Source organism: Octodon degus, unplaced genomic scaffold (assembly GCF_000260255.1).
Source record: "Octodon degus isolate 3935 unplaced genomic scaffold, OctDeg1.0 scaffold00123, whole genome shotgun sequence".
NCBI lineage: Eukaryota > Metazoa > Chordata > Mammalia > Rodentia > Octodontidae > Octodon > Octodon degus.
The window spans coordinates 3,683,011-3,708,716 of NW_004524699.1; the positions used below are offsets into that span (position 1 = coordinate 3,683,011).

Consider the following 25,706-nt stretch of genomic DNA (forward strand, 5'->3'; position numbering starts at 1 on the left):
TGAACTAGTAACTAATGAACCTCTGACTCAGTCGTAGCTGAACCAGTGAATGTCACCAGGTGTAGTTAGATGAGAGCGTGGTGAACTAGTAGCTGGCAGTCCTTAGATCAGTGCTAATTTAGCATCATTACAGAAGAAGCTTAACTCCTTAGACTTTCCTTGAGCATAGCATTTCCAAGCAGGCCTGCATATCACCTATTTAAGAACGGCATGGGATTCTTCCTGAAATATAAATGGTATCCAGCATACCACATGCCTGTGTAATCCCAGAACTCTGGGAGGCTGAGGGAGGAGGATGACAAGTTCAAGCCTAGCCTGGGCAACTTAGTAACTTAGGAAGACCCTATCTCAAAAAAACAAAAACAAAACAAAAAAAAAATACCCCTGCAGATGTAGATCAGTGTAAAGGCCCTGGGTTCAATCTCCACTCCTGGGCCAGGATGTGGGGGGAGGGGAGAGGTGGTGAGCCTCAAATTCAGTCTTGGAATGGACCCAGGAAACGTTTTCTAACAGGAATCCCAGTGATTTTAATGCACACTAAGGCTTAAGAGCTAGTGTAGCTAACTCAGAAGCAAATAGGAATCTGTTTTCATGTGGGTACAAATGACATTCATAATCATTGGCCTGAGAATTGGGCTGTTTAAGTTATAGTTTACCATTTCATTTTGGCAAAAGTAAGAATGACACCTGCTTAGTTCAGAGTTTGCTGTGGTGATCAGAATCACAGGTGAGCCTTATGTCGAAATCACAGACTTTGGGCTGTGGAGGTAAGCAGAGCTGGATTCTGTTTTCAGCATCACCGCCACCCCTTTGTCTGCGATCTGGAGCAGGCAGCTTGATCTTGGTTTCCCAAAGCCCTTCCTACAGCATGGATGGAAATGCAGATCACGAGTTAGTAGCATAAGGAAGTCAGTGCACTGATGGCTGTGGCAGCAGTCATATAAATGGTAGCTATTATTTTTTGATTTATTAAAAAGAACAGCTTTAGAGACCAAAGTAGAGGGAAAAAAAATCCTAAGTGTGCACAGTAGCATTTGAGGAAAGAGCTGCTTTTGTACGTAAAGTCAACTGCTGCACCACCAAGAAGAGCTGACAGGTGGAAGGTCTGCTCTGCTGGTTCCCATCTGGCTGCTCCCTGCAGCCGCAGCCTTTGGGTATGTGATGTTAGGAGGAAAAGTACGTGCTGTGAACATGTCATCCCTGGTTCACACCAGGTAATGTACTTAGACCTGTGATCTGTCCAGACATCCCAACTTTTATACATTGATGCGATTGTGATGAAGAAAACATTGTGCGTATAGTTCTTTTTGGTCAGTTATTTGAAACATAAACACTGACTGGAGCCCAAGTAGAGCCAGCAGTGAAAATAAAAATTAGTACCAAGTTGCTATGCCTAGTTTCAGTGGCATCAGTGTTGGAGATTCCTCTCCATCTCATCCCTTAGAGCCCCCTCTTGCTTCATAAAGTATCAAAGATGGCATTGTCCGTATGCCCTACCCTTACCAACAGTTGTGGCCAAATATTTCACTGCATTGAATACATGTGCTGGTGTGTTAACTTATTTACTTAATTTACTGTGGAAGTTGGTACTAGGGATGGAGCCCAAGGCCTTTGCACTGAGCTGTATCTCCAGCCTTTTTTATTTTTTGAGACAAAGTCTACATCAAACTTATAGTGCTCCAGAGGCAGGGATTATAGGCCTGTGCCATCATACCCGTTTTGCGGGGGAAAATAGAACCACTGCTTACACCGCCCACCTTCCTTTTGTAGTCTGGTAGTGGCCCTGATGAAGAGCTATATGAGCCTTTAATGCGAGTCCTGGAGCCAGCACCACAGAGGGGTGTGAGAGAATGGCCCAGCCAGCGAATGTGGGGGAGCTGCTTTCCATGCTGGATTCTCCCACACTGGGTGTGCGGAACGACGTGACGGCTGTCTTTAAAGAGAACCTCAACTCCGGTAAGCCTGGGAGTGTTCTTTTAGTTTGTGTGCCCACAGGAAGAGATGGATCTTGAGCTAGCTAGAACCCAGCTGACAAGTGCTAGTTTTCATCTTCTGACGAGAGTTTATCAACCACCAGAAGAGAGCGCACACTGGGGGATTCATGCTGTAAGTGTTTTAAACCTTTAGTTCCGGAAATAAAGAAGCACAAAGGATGTGAGACTCTTGGACCCCGTGAATCTAGGTTCAGAGTTTATGCCATTTTTTTTTTCATCCTGCCTCACTCTCCACATAATTCAAAGAAAAAATTCAGGTATATTATTTTATTTATAAATCACACTGTGGTTTTTAATATGAAAAGTGGTCAGTCTCTCTTTAGAGAAATACAGACTCAAGTGGAACCCTTTTTTGCTTACCAGGTTTACAAGTCAATTGTAAACTGTGAAAAATGAGCACTGCTGAATCGAGTATAAAGTGTGTTCAGCAGTTTTGCAGTGTTTGTGTTAAGTTAAAAAGCACATCTTATTTGGCCACTAAGCAGAACCAGACTCTCATCATAGCCTCAAATGAAATATGCTGAAAATTTGGAGAACCCAAGTATCCTTTGGTACATGAATGGTTAAGTAGAGCATTGTGAAGACAGTGGAAGGAACAAAGCAGGTCATGGCTGCTGTCACTGAGGCTGTCTGTGGTATATTGTTAATTAAGTGGAAAAAAAAATCCTGTGAATGTGGACAGTTTGGAGGTGATGCTGCAAGTAGGCCAGTGCTGGGAAGGACACACTCCGTGCCAAGTGTGCTCAGCTCTGACAGGCAGGTTGGAGCAAGTCATGCAGAGACACTGCGCTTCTGTTTTCCTTTTTAATTTCTTTTCCTTTTTTTTTTTTTTTTTTAAATATGTTTGGTACAGGGTCTGGCCACGCAGCCCAGACTCGTAGGATCCTCCTGTTTTCAGCCTCCACGGCGCTGGCATTACAGGCGTGCGCCCCCCGCCGAGTCTCAGGCCAGGCTGGCGCAGCACGCATGCTGGTGATGAAACCCAGTCCCTGCACTTGCCTAAGCAGGTGCTTAGTCTGCTGAGCTATCTCGCTGGCCCTTTCTTTTTTAAAAAATTAAGTTTATTGGATATATTTTAGATGTACGTAATACATCTGTCATAGGGGATTTGTATCTGTACATGGTAGGACTCTTTTCCCCTTTTCTCTCGCCTTGCTTCAGTGCCTCTTCCCCTTATTTACAAAAGCTTTGTTTCCAATTTTCCTCTTCTCAGTTTCTTTCCTGTCACTCTGCCTGCTCCCTAGTTCCCTCTCCTACTTGACCTAACATTTTGGTCCTTGTGCCTACTCAGATTTGCACTCTTACATACTCTTACTGTAATAATAGGCATAAATATTTTTATAATTACAAAAGTAATGATAGCATTTTGTATGCTTTTATGAACAGTTAGGCATATATGCTTAAAATTATGCTAAATCTAAGTTTAAGTAGACAGAAACATGATGCTGTGTAAGGCTTTGGGCAGTGTGTAACAATGTTTGCCGGCTTTTGTGACTTGGGATAGTGAAGAATGTTAAAGGAAGGAAATAAATTGTTCTTTTCTGTGTTAGACCGTGGTCCTATGCTTGTAAACACCTTGGTGGATTATTACCTGGAGACCAACTCTCAGCCAGTGTTGCACATCCTGACCACCTTGCAGGAGCCACACGATAAGGTAACTGCTGGCAGGTAGTGGGGGCATTTGAGATGTCCTGCAAGCATCAGGTAACATTGCGTGGTTTGTCCAGAGCTTTACATGTAATATCATGCCCAGATTACACACATGAAGATAATTTCTAAGCTTCCATTTCTGGGAACATTTACAAAATAAAACCTACATCAGAAGGGTTTTGTTTTTTTTTTTTTTTTTTTAGTACAGGATCTACAGGGTCTCACTGCGTAGATCAGACTCATAGTCTCCTGTTTTCAGCCTCCCAAGTGCTGGTATTACAGGGGCGCGCCACCACGCCCAGTCTCAATTGCGCCTCATGCCCCGGGGGCGGGGCCAGCATGGAACACCGCTGTGGTTTGAACCCTGGCTGCTGTGCTCTACCTCGGCAGGCTCTTTAGTCTGCTGAGCTATCTGGCTGGCCCTTGTTTTGGTTTTAATATCCAGAATCCAATTCATGACCCTGTGCTTGCTGGGCAGGTGCTGTGCCGCTGAGCTACATCTCTAGCGCCATCAGAGGTGTTGTAACAGTCTTTCTGTTTAAAGAAATTTTAGAATCCCTGTACAGGTGATTGTACAGTAAAGATTTCACCCATATGCTGCCTGTAATTAAGCCCCCGCTTTGAGTAGGCTTTTTAGGTTTATAGTACGGGAAAATCCCTGTCTTAGGTAAGTGGTGTGAGTCCTGCCTCCTGGCACCAGGCACTCACGTGCTTTCTTTGTTTTGGTCTCGTTCTTACTTTTGTCTGTGGCACATAACTACTGATGTATGTAATTGCAAACTAGAAAGTCTTGAGTGCATATATTCAAGCGCCTTCACTAGGATTTTAAGATCTTGCCACTGTGCCCCCTTTACAGAAAATAATCCCCCCCTCCCCGTACTCTGGTCTAAATTGTAACTTCTGCTGCTGCCTGATTTCTATTTGGGGCCAAAGCATATGTGCTGGGAAGTTGTCCAATAAGTGGCTTCCAGCAGGTCCCCTCCCAGCTTCAATACCTTGCCCCAGATCTGGGGTCAGTGGTTATAGTGGGGATGGAGAGAGGCTGTGAGGGCATTCTTGTGTCGTGTCCCCCTCTCTTCCTGTGGCTCATATGCTGAGCATCTTCTCATGAATTGCGCCCTGGTGGTTTTCAGGCCAAGAGCAGTCCTATTTTGTTTGCTAACATGGTTTTAAAAATCTTGGATTTGATCTCTTTAGCAGTGTGCATCAGAGGCAGACGAGAGGCTGAAGTCCATCGCCACTGCCTGTGTTTGGGTTAACTTTATACACGTGAGGTTTTTCCCATGTTCTTTTACATTTTCAGCACCTTTTGGACAAAATCAATGAGTACGTGGGCAAAGCCGCTACGCGGTTATCCATCCTCTTGCTGCTGGGGCACGTCGTGAGACTGCAGCCGTCCTGGAAGCATAAGCTCTCCCAAGCACCTCTTTTGCCTTCTTTACTAAAATGTCTCAAGGTAAGATGTCTTGTAGGGATTTGAGTGAAATAAGCAAACTGGATGTTAACTTTTAGAATTTAAAAACTTGTAGGTGTTTCTTTAACGTAATGAAGTCTAGAGTTAATATTTTGTAATTCTCAGCTGTGTCATAACTGTCGAGTATCTTTATTGGAGCAAGTAAGTACGGAGTCAGTCAGTGGCTTTAACATTGTATTGCTCTAAATATCTCTGTTTTCATCATTGTCTAGCCTTCCTGCCATTAAAATTTGTGGAGTTCTCTTTTAGGAATTTCTCTTTAATAGAAAAATGGCTAAAGGTCTTGTTAATGCTCTAGGAGCATGGTACTTCCCGTGGCAGCTATAATTTAAGTTTTTGTTGATAGAGGTCCTACGAGCTGCATTCTGTTTTTTCTGCTACTGCATTAGGTGTGTTTTTCTTAAATAGTCAGAACTTCAACTTTATGATTTTAGTTTTGACTGTGGCTTGCTGAAAAACTCAGAGGTATTTTCTTAATCTGTTGCAGTTCCTAGCCTTATTTCCTCTTGGTAAAATAAGAACATGTGCTTAATATTGCTGACCTGTGTCTCACAGAGACGCGGACATGTCAGTAGCACTTGTGCCAGGACGGCGTACTTTCAGGTTCATCTGACACTACGCCACACACGTTGATTTCTGCTTCTTGCCAGCAAGGGTGAACTCTTACATCCCCGAGGCCCCAAGGAGTCTCACTGGTCGGCTGTCATAAAGTCATGCATTTGATGTAAAGAGGAAGGAGCAACAACAGCACACACCCACAAAGCAGGACAGTTTGACAACTTCATGTGCTTTGAGCAAGAGGTTTTTGAAGAGATAACCCAATTTTGGGGCACAGCATTTAGTTCAGAGTGCTAAACACGTGTATCTTTTCCAAAAGGGTAAGCCTGTTGACTAGTAATTATGGACTGTTACCTAGGTCTTTAATTCAAATTAGGTAACTGAAATTAGGGTGGCCCTTTATGCTGAGTCTCATGTACTCCCATTGTATGTCCTCAGGTCTCCTACCAATATATTCTTACCACATACCTGCCACAAAAAAGGTTGGGGCTTGGTGTGAAAATTAAATATATTTGAAATTTTATTTTTAGATTCATAGATTTCTTTTCTAGTAAGAATACTGGGTGCCATAGCTTGCATGGTCTCTTGATTAATGTTTTATTTCATAAATCTTAATTTCAGTTACTTGGCAAACATCCATAATTTAATTATGGGTCAAGTGAGTTGCTGTAGCTGGCTGAGCTGACTCATTATCCATTGGTGTCAAATGTCTCGTTAGCCTAGAATTGACTTGATATTTAAAGTATGGGCAGAAATGTATTTGCAGATCTTTACTGTTATGAAAGTGAGTCATCAACTTGTTAGTGCAATTCTAATTTTTCCCACAATTACAGCTCTGTAGTAATCCCTTAAAAAATGAAACAGTGAATCGCTTTGGGGTGTAACTCCATTGTAGAGTGCATGCCTAGCATACATGAGGTCCTACCCCAGCAACAGAAAAAACAAACAGCAACATCAAATGACTCCACAAGGAATTATTCCCAAAATGTAGTGTTTTTAAAAACTGATGTAGCAAAAAAATAAATACAGGATTTGATGAAAACAAAGCAGTGTTCTGTGCTGTTAGGAAACAACTTTTTGTGCCACTATGCAAATATTATAAGTTGGGGGTCCTGAGATTTCAGGACTTAGAAGTCTCCAGACTGAGAATTAAATGCATCTCCTGGGTGTGGTGGCTGTGTGGGCACATTGCAGGCGACCCAGGTTCATCACAACAGATCTGCGCCTCGCCACTTGTTCTCTGCAGTCCATTTCTGCGCGTTCCCCTCAAATCCTTACGTATAGGGAACTGAGTATAGAGGAGCGTTGGTGGTCTGTCAGTGTTCAGAGCCTTACCTGCCACCCAGCACTGTGCCTCACAAGTGGTTCTTGTTTGCCTGTCCTTCCGCAGATGGACACCGACGTCGTCATCCTCACAACGGGTGTCTTGGTGTTGATCACCATGCTACCCATGATCCCGCAGTCTGGGAAGCAGCATCTTCTTGATTTCTTTGATATCTTTGGCCGACTTTCATCATGGTGTCTGAAGAAACCAGGTACCCATTCCTTGTATCTCTGAAGGCTCCACCAGCGAATGCTACTTTGGTTACGATCAAGAGTTTGATGCTGAAATGAGTGGTCCCTGGACAGATGAGAAAATCTGTGTTGCATTCATGTTGTACACACCACAGGCTTGGCTGGAGAGAAGCTGTCCTTATTTTGTTGGCTTAAAAGGATTAGTTGTCAGAGAAAAGGAGTGCAAGGATGGAAGCCTTTCTGATTTTCAGTGAACTGAAACAGTTTCACCCTGTGTGGTTGCAGAGATGACTGAGCCGGCAGAATGTTTTCATTTTACTCTGGTGATCTTTGGTGCAGAATGCAAACTTTGATTCTGAGAACCTGTTCATTGGAGATGTCAAAGGAGGAGAGGAGGTGTAGCATGTGCTCATCCTGATTCCCAGTTCAGGCACACTGGGATGATTTTTCTCGCTCAGCAGGTGGCATGGCTCTGTTGGGCAGGTGAGAAGCTGTGTGCCCATGAGAGTCAGAATCTTCATGATGCCACCGTGAGGTAGTCATATGGAAAGGATGATAGCTGTTAAGACCTGCGAGAGAGCACTGTGGCTTCCCGGACAATATTAAATCATCCCATGTGATGCCACCTTATTTCTTAGGCTCTGTCAGAGAAGGCAGTGTCCAGTATTATTATAGGGGAGCTGGGGTTTCCACGTGGTATAGGTAAGGGCAGATTAGCACAGTCATCAAATTCTCCCACTCCTAGCAATTTCAGATAATTTCCGGGGAGTGGGGATTTTGCTCTTTACAGTCTGCATCATGGAGACTGTATCGCAATTTTGAAAGGGTTTAGCACATTCATTCCACACACACTTGGGTGCTTCTTGCACTCCAAGCACTGCAAGGCACTGGTGGTAGAGGACTGAGTGGGGTGCTTCTTTTCTCAAGACATGCACACTGAATTGAGCAGTAAGAAAAGTGCAACTAGAAATTGTAAGGAGGGGCTGGGGAGATAGCTCAGTGGTCCAGGCACCTGCCTGGCAAGTGCAAGATCCCGAGTTCAATCTCTGGTACTGCCTGCCATGCAGGCCCTGGAACCCTGGGCACACTGTGCTGGCCTCGAAACCGGGCGTGGTAGTGCACACCTGTAATGCCAGCACTGGGGGATGCTCAGACAGGAGGATTGCTGAGTCCTAGCTGCATAGTGAGACCATGCATCAAATTAAAAAGAAATTGTGAAGAGAATGACATCATCATAAAAGTAGCTCAGTGTTGCTGGAATGTTGGGGCTCCTTTGGGGACATGATATCCAAAATTCCATAGCAGCCATTGTTGGGTCTTAAGTCGAGGCCATCTGGTGTGTTCAGGTTTGCATTTGAGAAGACCGCTCTTCATCTTCATGTGTGTTGTGCACAGAGCAGGCTCTCCTGGCAACTAAGCGTCTCGTCTTGCTGGCTTCCTTTCTTAGGCCACGTGACAGAAGTCTACCTTGTCCATCTCCATGCCAGTGTTTATGCCCTCTTCCATCGCCTGTATGGAATGTACCCCTGCAACTTTGTCTCATTTCTGCGTTCTCACTACAGTATGAAGGAAAACTTGGAGACGTTTGAAGAAGTGGTCAAGGTAAATTAACACTGCTTATTTATTTGATACAGTACTTAGTGTACTATTTAGATGGGCTACGTTTACAACATTTGCATTAAATGGTAGGCGAAAAGAAATCCAGCCTTTTCCTAGAACCCCAAATCATTCTTAGATAAGTGCTAGTTGGCTTTCTGTTTTTATAATGAAGGCTTGCTGTTCAGGGCGGTTCAGACCGATAGACAAGGTCATACACGGGGTGCTCTTTTGTGACTAGCTTCTCTCAACACAGTGCTTAAGGGTCATCCATACTGTGACATGGTCAGCATTGTATTCCTTTTTATTGTCGAAGAATTTACTGTTCTGTTGTGTGGCTATGCCACAAAAACTCATGCCTGTTATTTGTCAACCCAAACTCTTCTAGCCTATGATGGAACATGTGCGAATTCACCCAGAATTAGTGACTGGATCCAAGGACCACGAACTGGACCCTCGAAGGTACAGAAACCGCATGAGTGACAAGAGTTTTCAGCATCTCTTGAGGGACTGAGAATGTGATTTGGGAGGTATCGATATTGGGAAAATGTTTGGGACTGCAAATGTTCAGTTTGCAGAATAGTTGCATTTAGAAGCACTTATGGAGCTGGAACTTGTGGGAATCTAAAAGGTACCCCTCATGGTCAGAGCACTGGTAACTCCTTTAGCGGAGGCAGGCAGGTTGCAGTGCAAGGTCATGTCCTCCAGTGCCAGGAGGCTTTACCCCCTGTGCCAGCCTTGTGTGGAGTAGGCGGCTGGCCAGGGGCTTGCAGAAAGGCCGTGGGCTGAGTGCTGGGCCTCCCTGGGGCCTCTCCCCGGACGTAGCCAGGCACCTCTCTGCGTGCCCCACTGTGGGGCCTAGCAAAGTGGTCAGGCTTGCTCTCAGAGGCTGGCTGGAGTGAGGCCCCTGATGTGAGGGCACCAGCTCAGTGCCAGTGGGACTGAGTTCGCATTTGGAAAGGAGGAACATCAAGGAAAGTGAACAAACTGAGCTGCAAGCAGCTCTCCTCTCTGCCTCTCCCATCTCTCTGATCCCCCCTACTTCTCTACTTCTCCAGTGAGGGCTTAGAGTCCTCTGAGGAAACAGCCATAGATGCTGACCTATGTAGTCTCGCACTCTGAAGGCTGGCTCCTTGCCTCTCCTTGCAGCCAGCCTCATGTCTCCCCGGCTATGCCTCAACCATGCAGCCTCAGTTGGCCTAAAGCAACTCACGGGGGTGCGTTTGGTAGAGAAGGGTACTTGGTGTACATGTAAAGTGGAGTAATCATGCACAAAATGTAACCAGCATCCTACTTGAAAAACAGTATTCCCATTATCTTAGGGCCCCCATGGGACCCTTTTCCTCCCTGTTCGCTTCTCACCTCCAAGATAACTTTTGCTCTTGCTTTCTGTTATTTTCTTGTCTTTGTAGGTTTTGTTTTGTGTTCTACTCTGAAAAGCTGATTAAGAAGCCATCCTGGTTCAGGAGGGGCAGTCCTGTCACTGTGAGAGGCAGGGTCCCCAGGATGAGGGTGGGAGCAGAGTGTTGGAGTCTGGGTCTGGCTTCAGTGTCCTTGAGAGGAAGGGAATCCCTCTGGGAGGACATCACACAAAGTCATGAGGAAGGCCAGGGAAGCCCACGGCTCACCCTTGTCACAGTGTCTGGCAAGGCTGAGACAGACGGTGTGCTGGCTGCTTGGAGCTCTTGGGGCTTGGTCAGGCTGAATCTTTCTGCAGGGTAGAGTGGAAGTCCTCTGCTGATCTGACAGTGGCAGCCTCATCTCTCAAAGTGAAGACAAATGATCTCGGCCAGGGTTACCTGGCCTTGTTCCTGGCTGCACAGACAGGGTGGGGCAAGCAGGAGCCTCGAGCACGGTCTGTAGCACACACCTCACTTGGCCGGCTTGCTCTCTGGAAGCTGTGTCATCTGGCCTGTGTCCAGCCATTAGCTCTTCTGGAGCTTTGCCCTGCCCCTCTCTTGGGCAGCATCTTCATAGCCTGTGTCTCATGTTGTCTTTCATGGCTCACTCAGGTTTTGGAGGAGCAGCATTCTGAGAAGTGATGCGGTTGGGTGCCAGGGGGTAGATCTGCAGGCTGGAAGTCAGCCTCACTGAATAACTGTAAGTGCCTTTCTGCTGCCATTTTTCAGCCAGTGTTTCTGTGCTAATCGAAAGGCATTCTGATGTTTGGGTTTTTTTTTAGACAGGGTCTCACTATGTAGTTCCTGCTGATCTTGAGCTCACTGTGTAGTGCAGGCCAGTCTTGAACTCCAAGCAGTCCTTCTTCCTGAGCCTCCCAAGTGCTGGGATTACAGGTGTGTGCCACCATACCTGGTGGCATTCGAATTTTGGATCCTCTCTTTAGTTTCTTCTGCTGCAGCATAGAGAATGTAATTTGCTGACATGATATTTTAAGATTTTTCTCAGGGTGCTCTTGGTATGAGTCTACTCTTGTTATTCAGCTGAGAAATTCTTTTTTTTTTTTTTAATTTTATTTGTGTGTGTGTGTGTGTGTGTGTGTGTGTGTGGCCAGCTCAGCCCACCAGGGGGCGGGGCTGGCTGGCATGTGGTGCTGGTTCCTGTGCTTTGCTAAGCTTGTTTTAAGTAGGTGCTTTAGGGGCTGGTGAGATGGCTCAGTGGTCTAAAGCACCTGCTAAGAACAAGCTCAGCAAAGCATAGGGACCCTGGTTCGATCCCCCAGCACCACATGCCAGCCAGCCTCGCCCCCTAGTGGGCTGAGCTGGCCACACACACACACACACACACACACACACACACACACAAAATAAATAACTAAAATTAAAAAAAAAAAAATAAATTAAGTAGGTGCTTTAGACCACTGAGCCGTCTCACCAACCCCGAGAAATTCTTAAATTTTAGGAAATCTTGAATTATTTTTTGATTGTTTTCCTTTCCTTTTTTCCTGTCTTTCTGCCAGTACTTCTAATATTGAGATTGGGATATCCTTGATTTTCTTCCATTCCTATTTTTTCTTTCTGCATTCTTTTGTTCCATTTCCAGCAGATCTCTTTTCCTTGGGCTTTTCATCCTTCTGTAATGATTGTCATTTCTACCATATTTTTCATATCTAGGAGCTCTTTTGAGTTTTCAGACATGACAACCTTGCGTATCTTTGGGCGTGTTGACTTTTCTCGTTCTCTTATTTTCCCTGCATAATTCATTCTTTCTAAGCTTTACTCTTTTTTTATTTTATTTTATTTATTTATGTGTGTGTGTGTGTGTGTGTGTGTGTGTGTGGCCAGCTCAGCCCACCAGGGGGCGGGCTGGCTGGCATGTGCTGGGGGATTGAACCGCGGTCCCTGTGCTTTGCTAAGCTTGTTCTACGTAGGTGCTTTAGACCACTGAGCCATCTCACCAGCCCCTAAGCTTTGCTTTTTTGTTTGGATTTTTTCTGTGTAAATCCTTGAGGCTTCAGTAACCTGCTTGTGTGTGTGCTGCTGAGGAAAGCGTGGTGATGAGCTTGTGTCCAGGCGGGCAGCTGCGGGCTCTGCCCCGAGCAGCACTTGCGGGCTGTGTGCGTGGCGCATGTGGGTCTGTTTTTCTTCTCGAGCCAGGCAGGCTTGTAGGGAACCTTCTTCTGCTCTCCAGCTAGTTGAGGTCTTGATGCCACTGGGGAAAGGGCTAGCAGCAAGGAGGGCTCAGTGAGTGCTCTTGGCATTTTGAAGGTGTATGTTCACTCATCCCCTTGTTTGGAGAGTATTCCTGCCCTCTCTTCCAGAATACCTCATCTAGAAGGCCATTTTACTCTAGAGAATAATCCTGATTTCTGTTGAGAAAAGAGCCCTTGCCGAGGAGTGTGGCCCCTTGGTGCTCAGATTCCTCCTGGCTTTAACCCTGTCTGCTTCAGTTAGCTGCCCCCGTCCACTTGCCACTCGTCTGGGTCCTGAAGCTGTGTACCCTCCAGCTGAGCTCACCGCACCTGCGAGGCTTCCTTTCCTCGGCTCAGCAGTCACCACTTGCCTGTTGCTCTCCACTAATCAAATGTGTGTGCCTCCCCATTCTCATCCACATGGGTTTATATTTGAAAATAAGTCTTTAGATGGTGGGATCCTGGGGAGTTTTCAGTTGGGTGCAGCTGTCTAACCTGCTTTACTTGCTGTCTCACTCTTCCCTCGCTGCTGGGACAAATACCTGACACTCAAAATTAGGGAAGGAAAGGTTTATTTAGCTCACAGTTAGTGGGAGGTTTCAGTCCGTACTCAGCTGGCTCCAAGGCAGAGCGGTGCAAGGCAGAGAGCAACTATTCATGGCAGTGGCAAAGAGCAGAGAGCAGAAAGAGTGGCCGCAGTTCAGGCAGCTCGCTGGCCTCTCTCCCCTCCTTACGTGGTAGTGTAGAATATCTGCCCCAGGGCACTCACGTTTAAAAGGAGAAAACGCTTTGAAGAGGAAATTGTAGACGACATAAAGACACTCGCTGGTGCTGAAAGGTACGAGCTTCCAGAAAGGGCTTACCTAACACACAGCTCCATAATCCCAGCATTGGATCAAGAATCAGTCACAAACTGCAGAAGCAGCTCCATGATTGCATGAGGCTTTGAGGGGGACAGCTACGCACAAACCATAACACTTGCTTGGAGGCCATCTCAGCCAGCATGCAGCTCCGCACCTGCGAGGCCAAGCACAGCATCTGGGTTGGGAGAAAGCCTGGCAAGCAGACAGACCAGCACAAAGAGGAGAAAAGGGGGCTAGAAGCCCTAACGGGAAGCACAGACAGAGTCCACATGGCCCAGGGACACAGCACTTGTCCATGACGGTGGAAAGGTCAGGATGCTGTAGAAGAGGACCCTTCTGAGGTTAAGATTATGCTCTTGGAACTTAAAAGTAATAGCCAGAGTAAACATTTCAGCCACAGAGTTGGAAGATAAAATTTCACATGTATCAGAAAGCTGAGCCCACGGGTGGAAATGGGTAGTAGGAGAGCGGGGCAGTGTGATCAGTGCAGGAAGTCCGATGTCCAATCCAAAAACGTTTAAAAGGAGAAAACGCTTTGAAGAAGAAATTGTGGAAGACATAAAGACGCTCGCTGGTGCTGAAAGTACGAGCTTCCAGAAAGGGCTTACCTAACACACAGCTCCAGCAGCACAAAACGTATGCCAGATTTCAGTATTGTGAATTTTCAGAACACCACAGAAATAGCCCTTCAGAGATAGATAATCAAACACTTAATAAGGATCAGATTTTAGGTTGGTATTAGTTTCTGAAGCCTTTTTTTAAAATAAAGGAATAAAAAAGGCTTTCAACTTAGAATTCTGTATCCAGTAAGGCCGCCTGACGTGTGTGGTATTTTCAGGTGGGCAAGGACTCAGACTCCCATTTATCCCAAGGTAGCCACAGGCATGCGTTGTACCAAAATGAGGGTAAAGCAAGGAGGGAGAAGGCACAGAGTCTAGGGAACTGGGGACCGAGTCAGGACAACAGGCAAGGGAGTGTTGGGATGGCAGCAGCCCGGCCCCGGGGCAGCCCAGGCTCCAGGAGCATGCTGGGGAGGCCCCTACGGGGGCGAGGTGTAAGCCTGCAAGGTCTCCGCATTTCTTTATACAAAGGTTTTGTTAGCCGTTGTTGCAGAGCTGCTAGAGTAAGCTTAGGAAGACTTAGCAGTACACGGAAAACACGGGCAAATTAGAACTCTCAAACAAATCCAGTGGGAGAGGAAATGTTGCGGCTTTCTGACTCAGCCATGAGCAGCACCCAGGCAGTCTGGGTCATTGTTGGAATTGATTAGGAAAGTAACAGTAACAGGGAATGTTGGAGGAAGGAGAGGATCCATGGCATTACCTCAGTCCTTGCCTACCTAAGAGGGAGTGGTAGATGAGGGCCAGAGTTCATAACTCAGAAATGAACCCCAGGACATGTTCCTAGGGAGTGGGGGCATGTAGCAGGCACCTAGCAACGTTGGGAGCTGGCTCGCAGTGGTGGCCACGGAGGGCTGGGCTTGCCTCGAGGCACTGTCCTTTGTAAACCACAGTCTTCATGTGGGACATACCTGCTTTTTATGCACATCTTAGAGAAATGGTGCCACATCAACTAATGCAGCTGATTAGACTATAGTCCCAATTAGAGATCCAAAAAATGAAAATTTGTTGTAAGATTTAAGGAAATACAGTCCATATATAACTAAATAAAGCATTTAAATGTATTGCTCTTTGAGTGGGATTTTCACTGTTCTCTGAAATCAGTCTTCCTGTGTACGTGTACATCCTGAGTCCTGCTATCTCTGGGTCACCTTCCAGAGGTGCTGAGCCTGGGGACAGGAGGCCACCCCAGCAACACATAACCACAGGAACAGGTGCAGCTGTGACCCGCAGTTCGCGAGGGAAAGGCTTACCGCTGAGAAAGCTGCCTTCCCCACAACCAAGCACCCTCATTTCTGTACCCCACCCCTCATTTTCTTTTTTTTTTTTTTTTAATTATTTATTTTTATTTATTACATTTATTTATCGTGTGTGTGGCCAGCTCAGCCCACCAGGGGGCGGGGCTGGCTGGCATGTGGTGCTGGGGGATCGAACCGCGGTCCCTGTGCTTTGCCAAGCTTGTTTCAAGTAGGTGCTTTAGACCACTGAGCCATCTCTCCAGCCCCCCTCATTTTCAACAGTAAGACTTGATAAACATTCTCAACAGTTGTGTTGGATGACGTTTTGTGGGGTGAACCTTTGGGGCACTCTTAGTGTTGCTGTGTTTCTCCTCATAAACTTCAGAACAGAAGATGAGAAGCGGGGGTAGAGTTCCTAAGTCCTTAGGAAGGCTGAAAAAGCTGTGTTGAAATTGATTTGAAAGTGGCAATAACAGGAATGCACTGCCATGAGCCTTTTCTAGAATGAAGTGTATGTTTCAGCGTGTCCTGGTCCTTGTTAAGGCCTTTGTGGAAGGAACATCTGGCAAATACTGGAGACAAAAGAAGCAAATGAATATTGTCCCTGATTCCTGGTTCTTTGCTGTTTTGCACTCGGGAGGGAGCCCAGGGCCTTGCCCAGGCCAAGCAAGTGTTCTGCCACTGAGCTTTAGTGTCCAGCTTGCATTTCTTTCAGGTTGAATACTTAATGCTGTCAGATATATATTTGTGAGCAAATCTCTAAAGAGTTTAAATTTATGATTCTACTCTGAGCATCTTACATCTTCTAACACTTTTAAATTACATTTTTAAAATAACCTTTCCTATGGCATGTAATTTACAGAGCATAAAACAAATCAGTTTGACTAAGTTGTGACAAAAGGTGTAGGCACCATAAAGAACATACCCATGGCCCTACAAGTTCCTTTCTCCCTCCCTGTACGTGTGGCAGCAGCAACTATTGAAAGCCTGCCTTTCGCGGCGGTGTGCTGCCCTGTCCTTGTCCTTTGGCTTGGTTCCTGCCTCTCTCTCAGCTGGGCTGTCCCATACGGTTTATATCACGATGTGTCTTTCTGTAGAATAAGTTACTGCAGGGAGAGCTGTGGCTCATGCAGCAGAAATCTCTGGGCAGTTCTTTAGGTGATCTGTAATCTGTGTTTTGGCACTTACTGTGGTGTGAGGGTGGATTAGAAGAGCTCTGATGCTTTGACAGGGACCCACGTCAGCTGCTTCTGCCTCGGGCTCTCTGGCGTTCCCTGTGCCTTGGTCTCCTTGGTTCCAAGGAGATTTTGCCATGGTGGCCTCTGCAGTGTGTTACATTGAGGCTGTGCCTAGACTTTATTGTTGAACATTTACTTTCAAGTTAGTTTCTGTTAACTTGATCCAGCCGTGTAAGTACGGAAGGTAGGGCCAAGGATGTATCTCAGCAGCACAGCACCTGACTGGCAAGTGTGAGGCCCTGAAGTTTGCTTCCTGCTAACACAAAAAAGAAAGAAAAAGGAAAAAAGTAGAGAAGATAGTCTTACAGGATGAATGGCCAAGTCCTCTTCTATTAGCAGCGGGGCTTTTGCCTTGGGCCTGTAGGCCTTGGGCCCGGGGCTGGCCTGTGAGCCCTCTTAAGTATCCAATGTAATGAAGTGGATTTCCCTTTGCTTTTCTTGGCTTTCATTGTCTTTTCTAGGTGGAAGAAATTAGAAACTCACGATGTTGTCATAGAATGTGCCAAAATCTCTCTGGACCCTGCAGAAGCCTCCTACGAAGACGGCTATTCTGTGTCTCGCCAGCTCTCCACCCGCTTCCCTCACCGTCCCCCAGACGTCCCCACCAGCCCTTATGTAGACACACAGAACAGCTATGGTAAAAAGTGACTTCGGTACTTAGCTCTCTTACAACTTTGTCTCTGCAAAACATTGCTTATCTTTGTTGGCTGAATGTTCTTTTCCTAGATCAGGGCTTAGTTTATTTCCTAGGAACTTTTCCCAAAATGGTTTAGATTTGAATTTGCCTCCATTTTCTTTTGACAATGTTCTCCTTCAAGTTTAATCGTCTCTGGTGTCCAGCCGGACCGTGTACACAGACTTGGCCTTGGGTCCTCAGCATTTAACAAGGAAAGGCGAGGCTCCTGTCTGAGGAAACCCATACTTTGAGGCATGTAGTGAGAGGCCTTCTGGGCAGGAAGTTAGAACTAGGTTCATACTGAAATCTGGGCTTTCTCCATAGGCTGCACCCACCCATACCTCATCATGTGCCCCTTCCAGTTATCAACATCAGACCTCCCTGTTCTCTTGCTGCCCAAGAGCATTAAGAAACCTTCTCTAAATGATGCTGTGTTAGACCCAAGGGCAGGGGAGAGCTTGTCATACTTTAAACATGCAGATGATGGAGTGTTATAAGATGGTCTGAGGACTGTCAGTTTTTGTCAGAACAATCTGAAGCCCTACTCTGATGCGCTGTGCTCTTCTCTTGCAGGCAACGCTACTTCCACCCCTTACTCCGCCTCCCGGCCGACGCTCTTCAGTACGCCAGGGCATCTAGCTCACTCTCTGGATTTCCAGTTGACTCGGCCATTACCTGAGCCGCCACAAGTATGGTGTCACGCAGTGTGCCTGTTTCCCCTCTGCCTCCTGGTGATGCTGGTCAGGATTCAGTGGATGGTCGCAAGTGTTTCACACTGCACATTTCAGGAGGTCCTTTCAGGGATAAACGTCCAGAGCAGAGCAGTCTCCTGTGACCTCATGGGCCTTCTCGGAGTCAGGATGTACAGAATACAGCTTGTCTTTTAATAAAGCTTTAATAAAAGATGCTCTTTCCAGTTGGAAAGGTTAAATTTAAACAATATTACATCTAAACCTTGTGGAGGAAACTGTTAATTTACCATTGCTGATGAGCTTTTTACTTTGTAGGCTACTCTTTGGAGCCCATCTGTGGTTTGTGGTATGACCACTCCTCCAACGTCTCCTGGAAATGTCCCACCTGATTTGTCACATCCGTATAGTAAAGTCTTCGGCACAACTGGTATGCACATCCTGGATGTAATGGTTGGTTTGGGCCTGCATTTCATGGCAGAAGGAACTGTCATCAGATCTCATAGTGATTAGGGGCCGCTTGTACTACTAAACTTGTTTTTGACCTTTTTTTTTTTTTTTTTGGCATTTTTTTGTGGAACCGGGGATTGAACTCAGGCCCTTGCGCTTGCCAGGGAAGCACTTATTCCACTGACTGTTTTTGACCCCTAATGCAAACCTTTGGGGTTTTCAGAATGAATAAAAGTGAACCTAGGGGGAAAAAGAGAGATCTAGGGTTCCCTAGATCTTGAGGACATGTCCATCTAATATTCTTTGTGACAAAAATAGGAAACATGTATAAATAACATTTACTGCATACCAAAGGGGAAGAAAAGCAAGATCTAGGTTCCCAGGAAATTAATTCTGAAGCCTTACTTGCAGTAATAGGCAGAGAAAAGAACTGGTAGTTTTTCTGATAATGGGGCTCAGTTGACTGAGTATTTTGCCCTCATCTCTGAACAGGTGGAAAAGGAACTCCCCTGGGAACCCCTGCAACCTCTCCTCCTCCAGCCTCCATCTGCCATCCAGATGACTACATGCACATCTCCCTCCCCCAGGTCGCGGCCACACCTCCTCGGAAGGTGAGTCCTGGCTTGTACCCTGTCCCTCAGCCTCAGCACAGTGGCTGTCTTGCAAACCTCACTTTGTAAACCCTAATTATGCCAGGTAGACTTCCGATCCAGTAGGAGATGGGTATGAATCACCATATTTTTGATGCTCTGATGGGCTTGCTCAAGGGGTGTTTGGCCCACCCTGGGGTCCTGAAACACTGTGCAGGCACCCATGGAGTCACGCCGACCTTCATTGTAAGCTGCGGTTGGCCCAATGCACTGACATTTTCACTGCTGCTGTAGAAATCTTGGTAAATGAATGGTGGCCCTATAGCTCAAATCAGTACAGGTACTGCACCATCCTGCAAGATATTGCATGCTCCCTAAAAACAGGAAAGAGCCAATAATCCCAACCTCGGGAGGCTGAGGCAGGAGGATCACAAATTTGAGGCCAGTCTGGACTACGTAGTAGACCTTGTTGCAAAATAAATACATCCATACGTACAGGAAAAAAAGTAACAAGTACTATATGTATGCTGTATTAAGCAGTAGAAGTTAATAATTTTGTTAAATCTGGACCCTTGAGAACATATCCATCAAACATTCTTTGTGAAAAAATAGGAAACATGCATAAATAATGTTTATTGCATACCAGAGAATGGTGGTAGCTTCAGGCCCTTGCAGAATTAATTATTTGAATTAGAACTGAACTAGTTCCTTTCTTTCATGGAACACCAATTTTATTTGAAAGAAAAGGTAACCAGCAAACTTGGGTCTTTGCCAGGAGTTTCATTGGGTTTTCTTTTGTTTTGTTTTTTGCGGGGAGGGACAGTTTCTCCACGTAGCTCAGGCTGGCTTTGAACTCACCCTGTAATAGCCCAGGCTAGTTTCAAACTTTTGGCAACCCTCCTGCCTTGGCCTCCCGGGTGCTGGAATTACAGCTGTGCGCCTCCAGGCCCAGTTGCAGAGAGCTACTTCAGAGATGTACCATGTCCCTCACTTCAGGATAAACAGCTTACAGAACTCATTGCTCACGATAAAGTTCAACTTTCAGCTGGGGGTGTAGCTCAAAATTAGGAAATGAAGTTTTATTCTGCCACTCTGAGCTTGGTAGTTTTTATGATGAAGTTAAAATCTTTTTTTTTTTTTCTTATTTTAGGTTGAAGTCTTGGTAATGAATAATTTTGATTCTTTTTTTTTTCTTCAAATGTGTAATGAAGTGTTTCCACATTCAGAACAACTAAATAACTTGTTGAGCCAGTGCCCTCTAAGTGCCTGTGAGCAATGCTGCAGAATAGCGCCTAGGTCAAAGTGCATTCAGGGCACAAGGGAGCCAGTGGACTGTAACGCAACTTGGAAAGTTGTTTCAGAGAATTTTGGGTGCCACTTGGTAATTAACTTGGGGGGCTGCCGCTCTCAGGTTTTGATGTAGCATCAAAGACACAGCAATTATTTACAAGTGTGTGGAAAGTGTCAGGGTGTTACTCCTGGAGGCAGGCGTCTCTGGGCCAGCACTAACGCACTGCAGCACACAGTGTAGAGCAGCTGTGGTCCATTAAGGCAGATGGTAGCGCTCCTCAGAACCTAGAGCAGTTTCACTCTTCGCTCTAGATTCATTATTTTTTGAAAAATATATTTTCTATAAAACAGTTGTATAGGGGGCCAGGGAGAGGGCTCAGTAGAAGAGCCTGTGTTCATTCCCTGGTTCCACAAAAAAAAAAAAAAAAAAAGTATGGATTAACAAGCAATAGATTTGTCATTTTTAAGTCAATAGATATCTTAAAATATTTTTGAATGTCTAATATAGTAACAGTTGACAGACTTAAACACACAGAAACTCTTGGGCTTCTTTATATTCTGAAGACTGTAAAGGCAGCTTGAGAAGCGTGGGGCCCTCACGGGCAGTCTTTACAAGGTGCTAGAGAAGGTGCAGAGTGTTCTGCTGTGTGATATGACGACACTTGTCTTTTCAGGAAGAGAAAGCAGAATCTACACGGCCGTGTCTCCACAGACAGCCCCATCTTCCGAATGACAGAGGACTAGGTAAAACCTCTGGGTCGCATGGACCCTGCTTGTCTCTTCAAGTTGGATTGTGTGTGCCCAAAGCAGAGTGAAATGGTGCACGCTGCAGCCCGAGCTCCTCAGGAGCCTGAGGCGAGAGGCTTTCCACGGGAGGAGGATGTCTTGGGTTCAGGACCAGAGTGCAGCATAGCTAAGAGCCTTGCCTCAAAAGGGTGAAAATGAGGGCCTCCTGGAACCCCACAAAACACTGATGGGTAGAGCGTAGAAACAAAGTAAGTACTGGATTCTAAAAGCTTAATAATAACGTCAAAACAGTTTTTAAGATAGCTGAGCATGGTGGTACACATGTGTCATCCCAGTACCTTGGGAAGCTGAGGCAGGAAGATTGCAGGTTTGAGCTCAGCGTGGGCAACTTAGCAAGATGCTCTTAGAAAGTAAAAAAAAAGTCGTTACTATTATGTATATCTAAAATTTACCAATAAGACAAACAAACAAAAAACCCAAAGGAGAGCTGACCTGATATCTCAGCGGACTAAAATGTCTGCTTAGGCAGAGTGCAGCAGCCAGGGTTCAGTCCTGGAGTGCCATGCTGGCCGCGTCCGCTGGGTGCACTGAGACCTCAATTGAGACTGGGCGTGGTGTCACGCACCTATAATCCCAGCACTTGGGAGGCTGAAAGCAGGAAAATCTGTGAGTCTGATCTATATAGTGAGACCCTGTATACCCTGTAGGCTCTGTCCTAAGTACAGGAAAACAGAAGTATTTTAAAAGCTGTAAATGTAGCTCAGGACAGAAGCACTGGGCTCAGTTCCCATCACCACCACCTAAAACAAAGAAGAAAAATATTCCAGCTGTTTCCTTGAAGCACTTGAGTGTTCTGTTTGTATGTTTGGTTTGGTTTGGTTTGGTTCGGTTCGGTTTCTTTCCGGAACCGGGGATTGAACTCAGACATTTGCGCTTGCCAGGGAAGCACTTACTCTACTGAGCCATCTCCCCAGCCCCTGAGTGTTTTAAGTTGGGCTAATTACACGGTTTTATCTGTTCTTGAGGATGCCGAAGCCTGGGCATTTTATTCTGTGGAGGTTATCTTTGGTAGCTTCCATGAGGTGTCTTGTAGTTCAGCCCCTGTGGTTGGAGGCTGCAGGGAGTTGGTGGGAAGAGCGATCGCAGCCACCTTGTCACGCTCCAAGCCCTCTGCATCTGCAGGGACCTCTCAACTTGTCTCTGACCAGCGTTCTCTCTGTTTCTCTTCAGAAGAGCTGCCCAGCACCAAAGGCCCTGTCACTCTGAGTGACCTGCCAGGGTTTCTAGGTGATCTGGCCTTAGAGGAAGACAGTGTTGAAAAAGATAAGGAAGAAGGTGATGTATGCGGGATTCCTGTGAGACGGTGCAACTTGGCCTTGTTTTGTCTCAGAACTGAGATCTGGAGGCAGCTCAAACGCTTGCTTGGTTTTTCTTCTGCTGAGCAAATGGCGGGTGTTTTAATAGGACCTGGGGGCGGGGGTCAAGGATGCCCGGGTACGTGGCCCTGCTTAGGCCTGCCCTGCTGAGCAGCCACTAAAGCGTCCTTGTTTCCCGCTCTCCTTCTAGCTGCAATATCTAAAGAGCTTTCAGAGATCACCGCCCCAGAGGCTGAGCCTGGGGTCCCTCGAGGAGGCTTTGACTCTCCCTTCTACCGAGACGGTCTCCCGGGTTCTCAACGGAAGACACACTCAGCTGCCTCTGGGACACACGGCTCCAGCGCAAACCCCGAGCCTTTGCACTCCTCCCTGGAGAAGTTTGGGCCCGACACACCAAAGCAAGCCTTTACTCCTATAGATCTACCCTGTGGCAGAGCCGACACCAGCCTTGCTGGGGACAGGGACCGCCAGACTTCCCTGGAGACCAACATCCTCACTCCCAGCCCTTGCAAAATGCCGCTTCGGAGGGAGATGGACTTTGGAGGTGGGCAGCCTCCCCCATATGACCATCTCTTTGAGACGGCCTTGCCAAAGACTGCCTGCCACTTTGTCAGCAAGAAGTCTGAGGAGCTGTTAAAGAGAGTGCGGGGAAGCCCTGAGGAAGACTCCACGCCCTCTGCTTCCCCCATGGAAGTGCTGGATAGGCTGCTACAGCAGGGAGCAGATGCGCACAGCAAGGAGCTCAGCAAGTAAGCTGGCCACCATCCCAGTGTGGCCCATGCAGGTCACCAGAAGGCGTGCGCAGCGTGATTCTCTCTGCCTGCTTGACTGGGAGGCGCCAGTCCCCCATATTCCCAGAGGTGCTCCAGTGTGTGCTGTCCACTGCACAAGTGTGCCCTGGGCTCAGACAGCCCGTAGGGTGTCTGTGTAGAAGGAACCTTTGTGGTGTAGGCTGTTGTGTGTGCCACTGCCCTGGGAGGGTGGAGATCAAAAATAAGCACCTGGGGCTTCTCAATATAGCAGTGTTTATTTAGTGTTTCCCCTTTAATTACAGATTATTCTGTTAGATTTTAAAAATGTGGATCGTTGGGTAAATATCAGACCATCCAGGCCATGCATGGTGGTGCATGCCTGTAATCCCAGCCCTCGAGAGGCTGAGACAGGAGGATCATTGCGTGTTTGAAACCAGCCAGGACTACAAAGTGAGCCAGAGCCGCCAAAAATAAAAATCGTATCATCAGCATTTTATGCAAGCTCAAATAGCCTAATGGCCTCCTACCACACAGAGCTCTTAGAAATGTAGGACACCGTTATGGCTTAGTACCCTTTTTGAGAGGGCTCTAGTTTGGATTCTGTGCTATTTCTACACAGGTTCTTGGAGAAATGTTACGTTCTGTGTATCTTCTATAATATTGTCCCAAAGTGGAATCTGACAATAATTATAATATTTAAACTGCTATTATTTTGGTCTTGCTGTGTAGCTCAGGCTAGTATTGAATTCACTGTGTAGCCCAGACTCGCCCCAAGCTTGTGGCAGTCCTCCTGCCTCAGCTTCCTGAGTGGTGGGGTTGCAGACATGAATCACCATGCCCAGCTAGCCTTCTTGTTTTTCAGTTAGATTTGGTATAATGGGTTAAAATAAGTGAACTACTTTTTCTTAAGTGAAGGTGAGAGTAGCTTCTTCAAGGGAGCTCTTCCTGTGTATTCCATGGAGAGTGGGGAAGCAGATCCTCCTCGGCCTTGGAGCACTGACCTCCAGGCGCAGGCCACACTGAGGGTGGGGACGCCCAGTGGGGCTTGTCCTCTGTGAAGCTCTGGCCCTCGCAGCAGGCTGCCTGCCTGTCCGTCCACTTGGGCTGCACCTCCAGCTCCGTGTGCTCTCGGGGTTTGGCGTTTCCGTAGGCCCTGGAGGATTCTGGGCACAAGGAAGTGACCTGCTCTTGTTGCAGTTACATGTCTAGATCACTCTTCTAGATCCAGTAAGTAACTTCATTGTCCCTAACTTTATTCCCAGGTTGTCCTTACCCAGCAAGTCTGTCGACTGGACCCACTTTGGAGGTAAAGTTGTTGCTTTAACCCCACATACACCCCAGTGGCTTTGTTCACAGCTCCTTGTATGTCCTTGAAGGAAGGGCCCTGTGGGAAGCACCTCCCCTGGCCCTCCTCCAGCAGCTCATCTGGTTGGCTGGGAATCTCAGGGTTGCCAAGTCAGCATTTCCTGCTTTTCAAACATGCCATGCCAGTACCACGTGTAGCCTTGGAGCCAGGTCCCCTCGGTGGTGTGCGTGGACTGAGAAGCTCCTAGGGGAGAACATAGCTGTGCAGGAGCAGCTGGAGGAGAGCCAGGGAGTTGGGCGGGGGGTCAGGTTTGTGGAAGAGAGTGGCTCCCAGAACGCTACCTTGCTGGCCGTTTGTTTGTTTGTTTGTTTGTTTGTTTGTTTGTTTGTTTTTTAATGTATTTGGTACAGGGTCTCACTATGCAGCTCAGACTTGTAGTGATCCTCCTGTTCAGCCTCCCCAGCACTGGGATTACAGCTGTGCCCCCCACACCTGGTCTCGGTGATCGCTCAGTGTGCCCAGGGGTAGGGCTGGCCCAGTGTGAGGCCAGCATGGCATGTGGTGCTAGGGATCAAACCCTAGTTCCTGCGCTTGCCTAAGCAGGTGCTTAGTCTGCTGAGCTATCTCACCAGCCCTCGCTGGCCCTTTAAACGGAGGCGGCTGGTATATGTGTTCTCCCTCTCAACAGTGGCTGCTTCTGGGAACTAGATGGTCACTTGCAGAGCGGTTTGTGTTTGAAAGAATTGTGTTTCTTCCACCAATAGGGGAGGGCCGGGCGGACCACAGATAAAAGACAGCCCTGCCATTGCCCTGTGCTTTATTGGCAGGCTCTCCTCCCTCGGATGAGACCCGCACCCTCCGAGACCAGCTGCTCTTACTGCACAACCAGTTACTCTACGAGCGTTTTAAGAGGCAGCAGCATGCGCTCCGAAACAGGCGGCTTCTACGCAAAGTGATCAGGGCTGCGGCTCTGGAGGAACATAATGCCGCTATGGTGAGGACACGGGCGTGCGGGCCTTGCCGTTTGTTTGCTTTGTGTCAGCGTGGAGGCTTGTCAGAGCAGGGAGGGCCGAGTTGGCAGGGCAGCCCTGCTCACTGGGGGCTGGGCCAGGCCACTTGGTCTCTGAGGGGTGGCTGCAGATGGCGAGACCACAGAATCCCCTTTAGCTCCCAGAGGCCGTGGGGCCAAGGCACTCTGTGTGTTTGCTTGTGATTGGCTCTGATGATGAAGGGATTGAAAGGTAATTTTATTTCTCCAGATGTGCAACCAATTCCCCCAAAGCTGTTTCATGTCATAGAATTGAAATCTGTGTCATGCTGCCAGTATAAAGGCAGTGAGATTTGGCATTGAAGTAGTAACTGTACTAGTTGTCTTAGAAAAAAAATTTGACCTCTTGGAACCTTGTTACGGCTTCTATAAAACAAGTAACTATAGTAGCAGGATGGAGAAGTCACAATAGTAACACCTAGTTCTTCAGTTCTGAAGGTTAAAAGA

General features: G+C 46.9%; 1 protein-coding gene across 2 annotated transcripts in view; it reads left to right on the forward strand.

The window, feature by feature from the left end:
• Tsc1 (TSC complex subunit 1) overlaps positions 1–25,706 on the forward strand; it is a 48,939-nt gene that overhangs the window by 14,359 nt on the left and 8,874 nt on the right. For both annotated transcript variants that reach the window (XM_023700315.1, XM_004640430.2), the window contains 15 exons: positions 1,771–1,956; positions 3,545–3,648; positions 4,948–5,100; positions 7,067–7,211; positions 8,639–8,793; positions 9,176–9,249; positions 16,797–16,972; positions 17,585–17,700; positions 18,019–18,130; positions 18,643–18,761; positions 20,705–20,774; positions 22,008–22,112; positions 22,344–22,902; positions 24,168–24,211; positions 25,039–25,205. In XM_023700315.1, coding sequence (XP_023556083.1) covers positions 1,851–1,956; positions 3,545–3,648; positions 4,948–5,100; positions 7,067–7,211; positions 8,639–8,793; positions 9,176–9,249; positions 16,797–16,972; positions 17,585–17,700; positions 18,019–18,130; positions 18,643–18,761; positions 20,705–20,774; positions 22,008–22,112; positions 22,344–22,902; positions 24,168–24,211; positions 25,039–25,205 — 2,205 coding nt within the window. In that variant the 5' untranslated portion in view covers positions 1,771–1,850. The remainder of the gene's footprint in view (positions 1–1,770; positions 1,957–3,544; positions 3,649–4,947; positions 5,101–7,066; positions 7,212–8,638; positions 8,794–9,175; positions 9,250–16,796; positions 16,973–17,584; positions 17,701–18,018; positions 18,131–18,642; positions 18,762–20,704; positions 20,775–22,007; positions 22,113–22,343; positions 22,903–24,167; positions 24,212–25,038; positions 25,206–25,706) is intronic.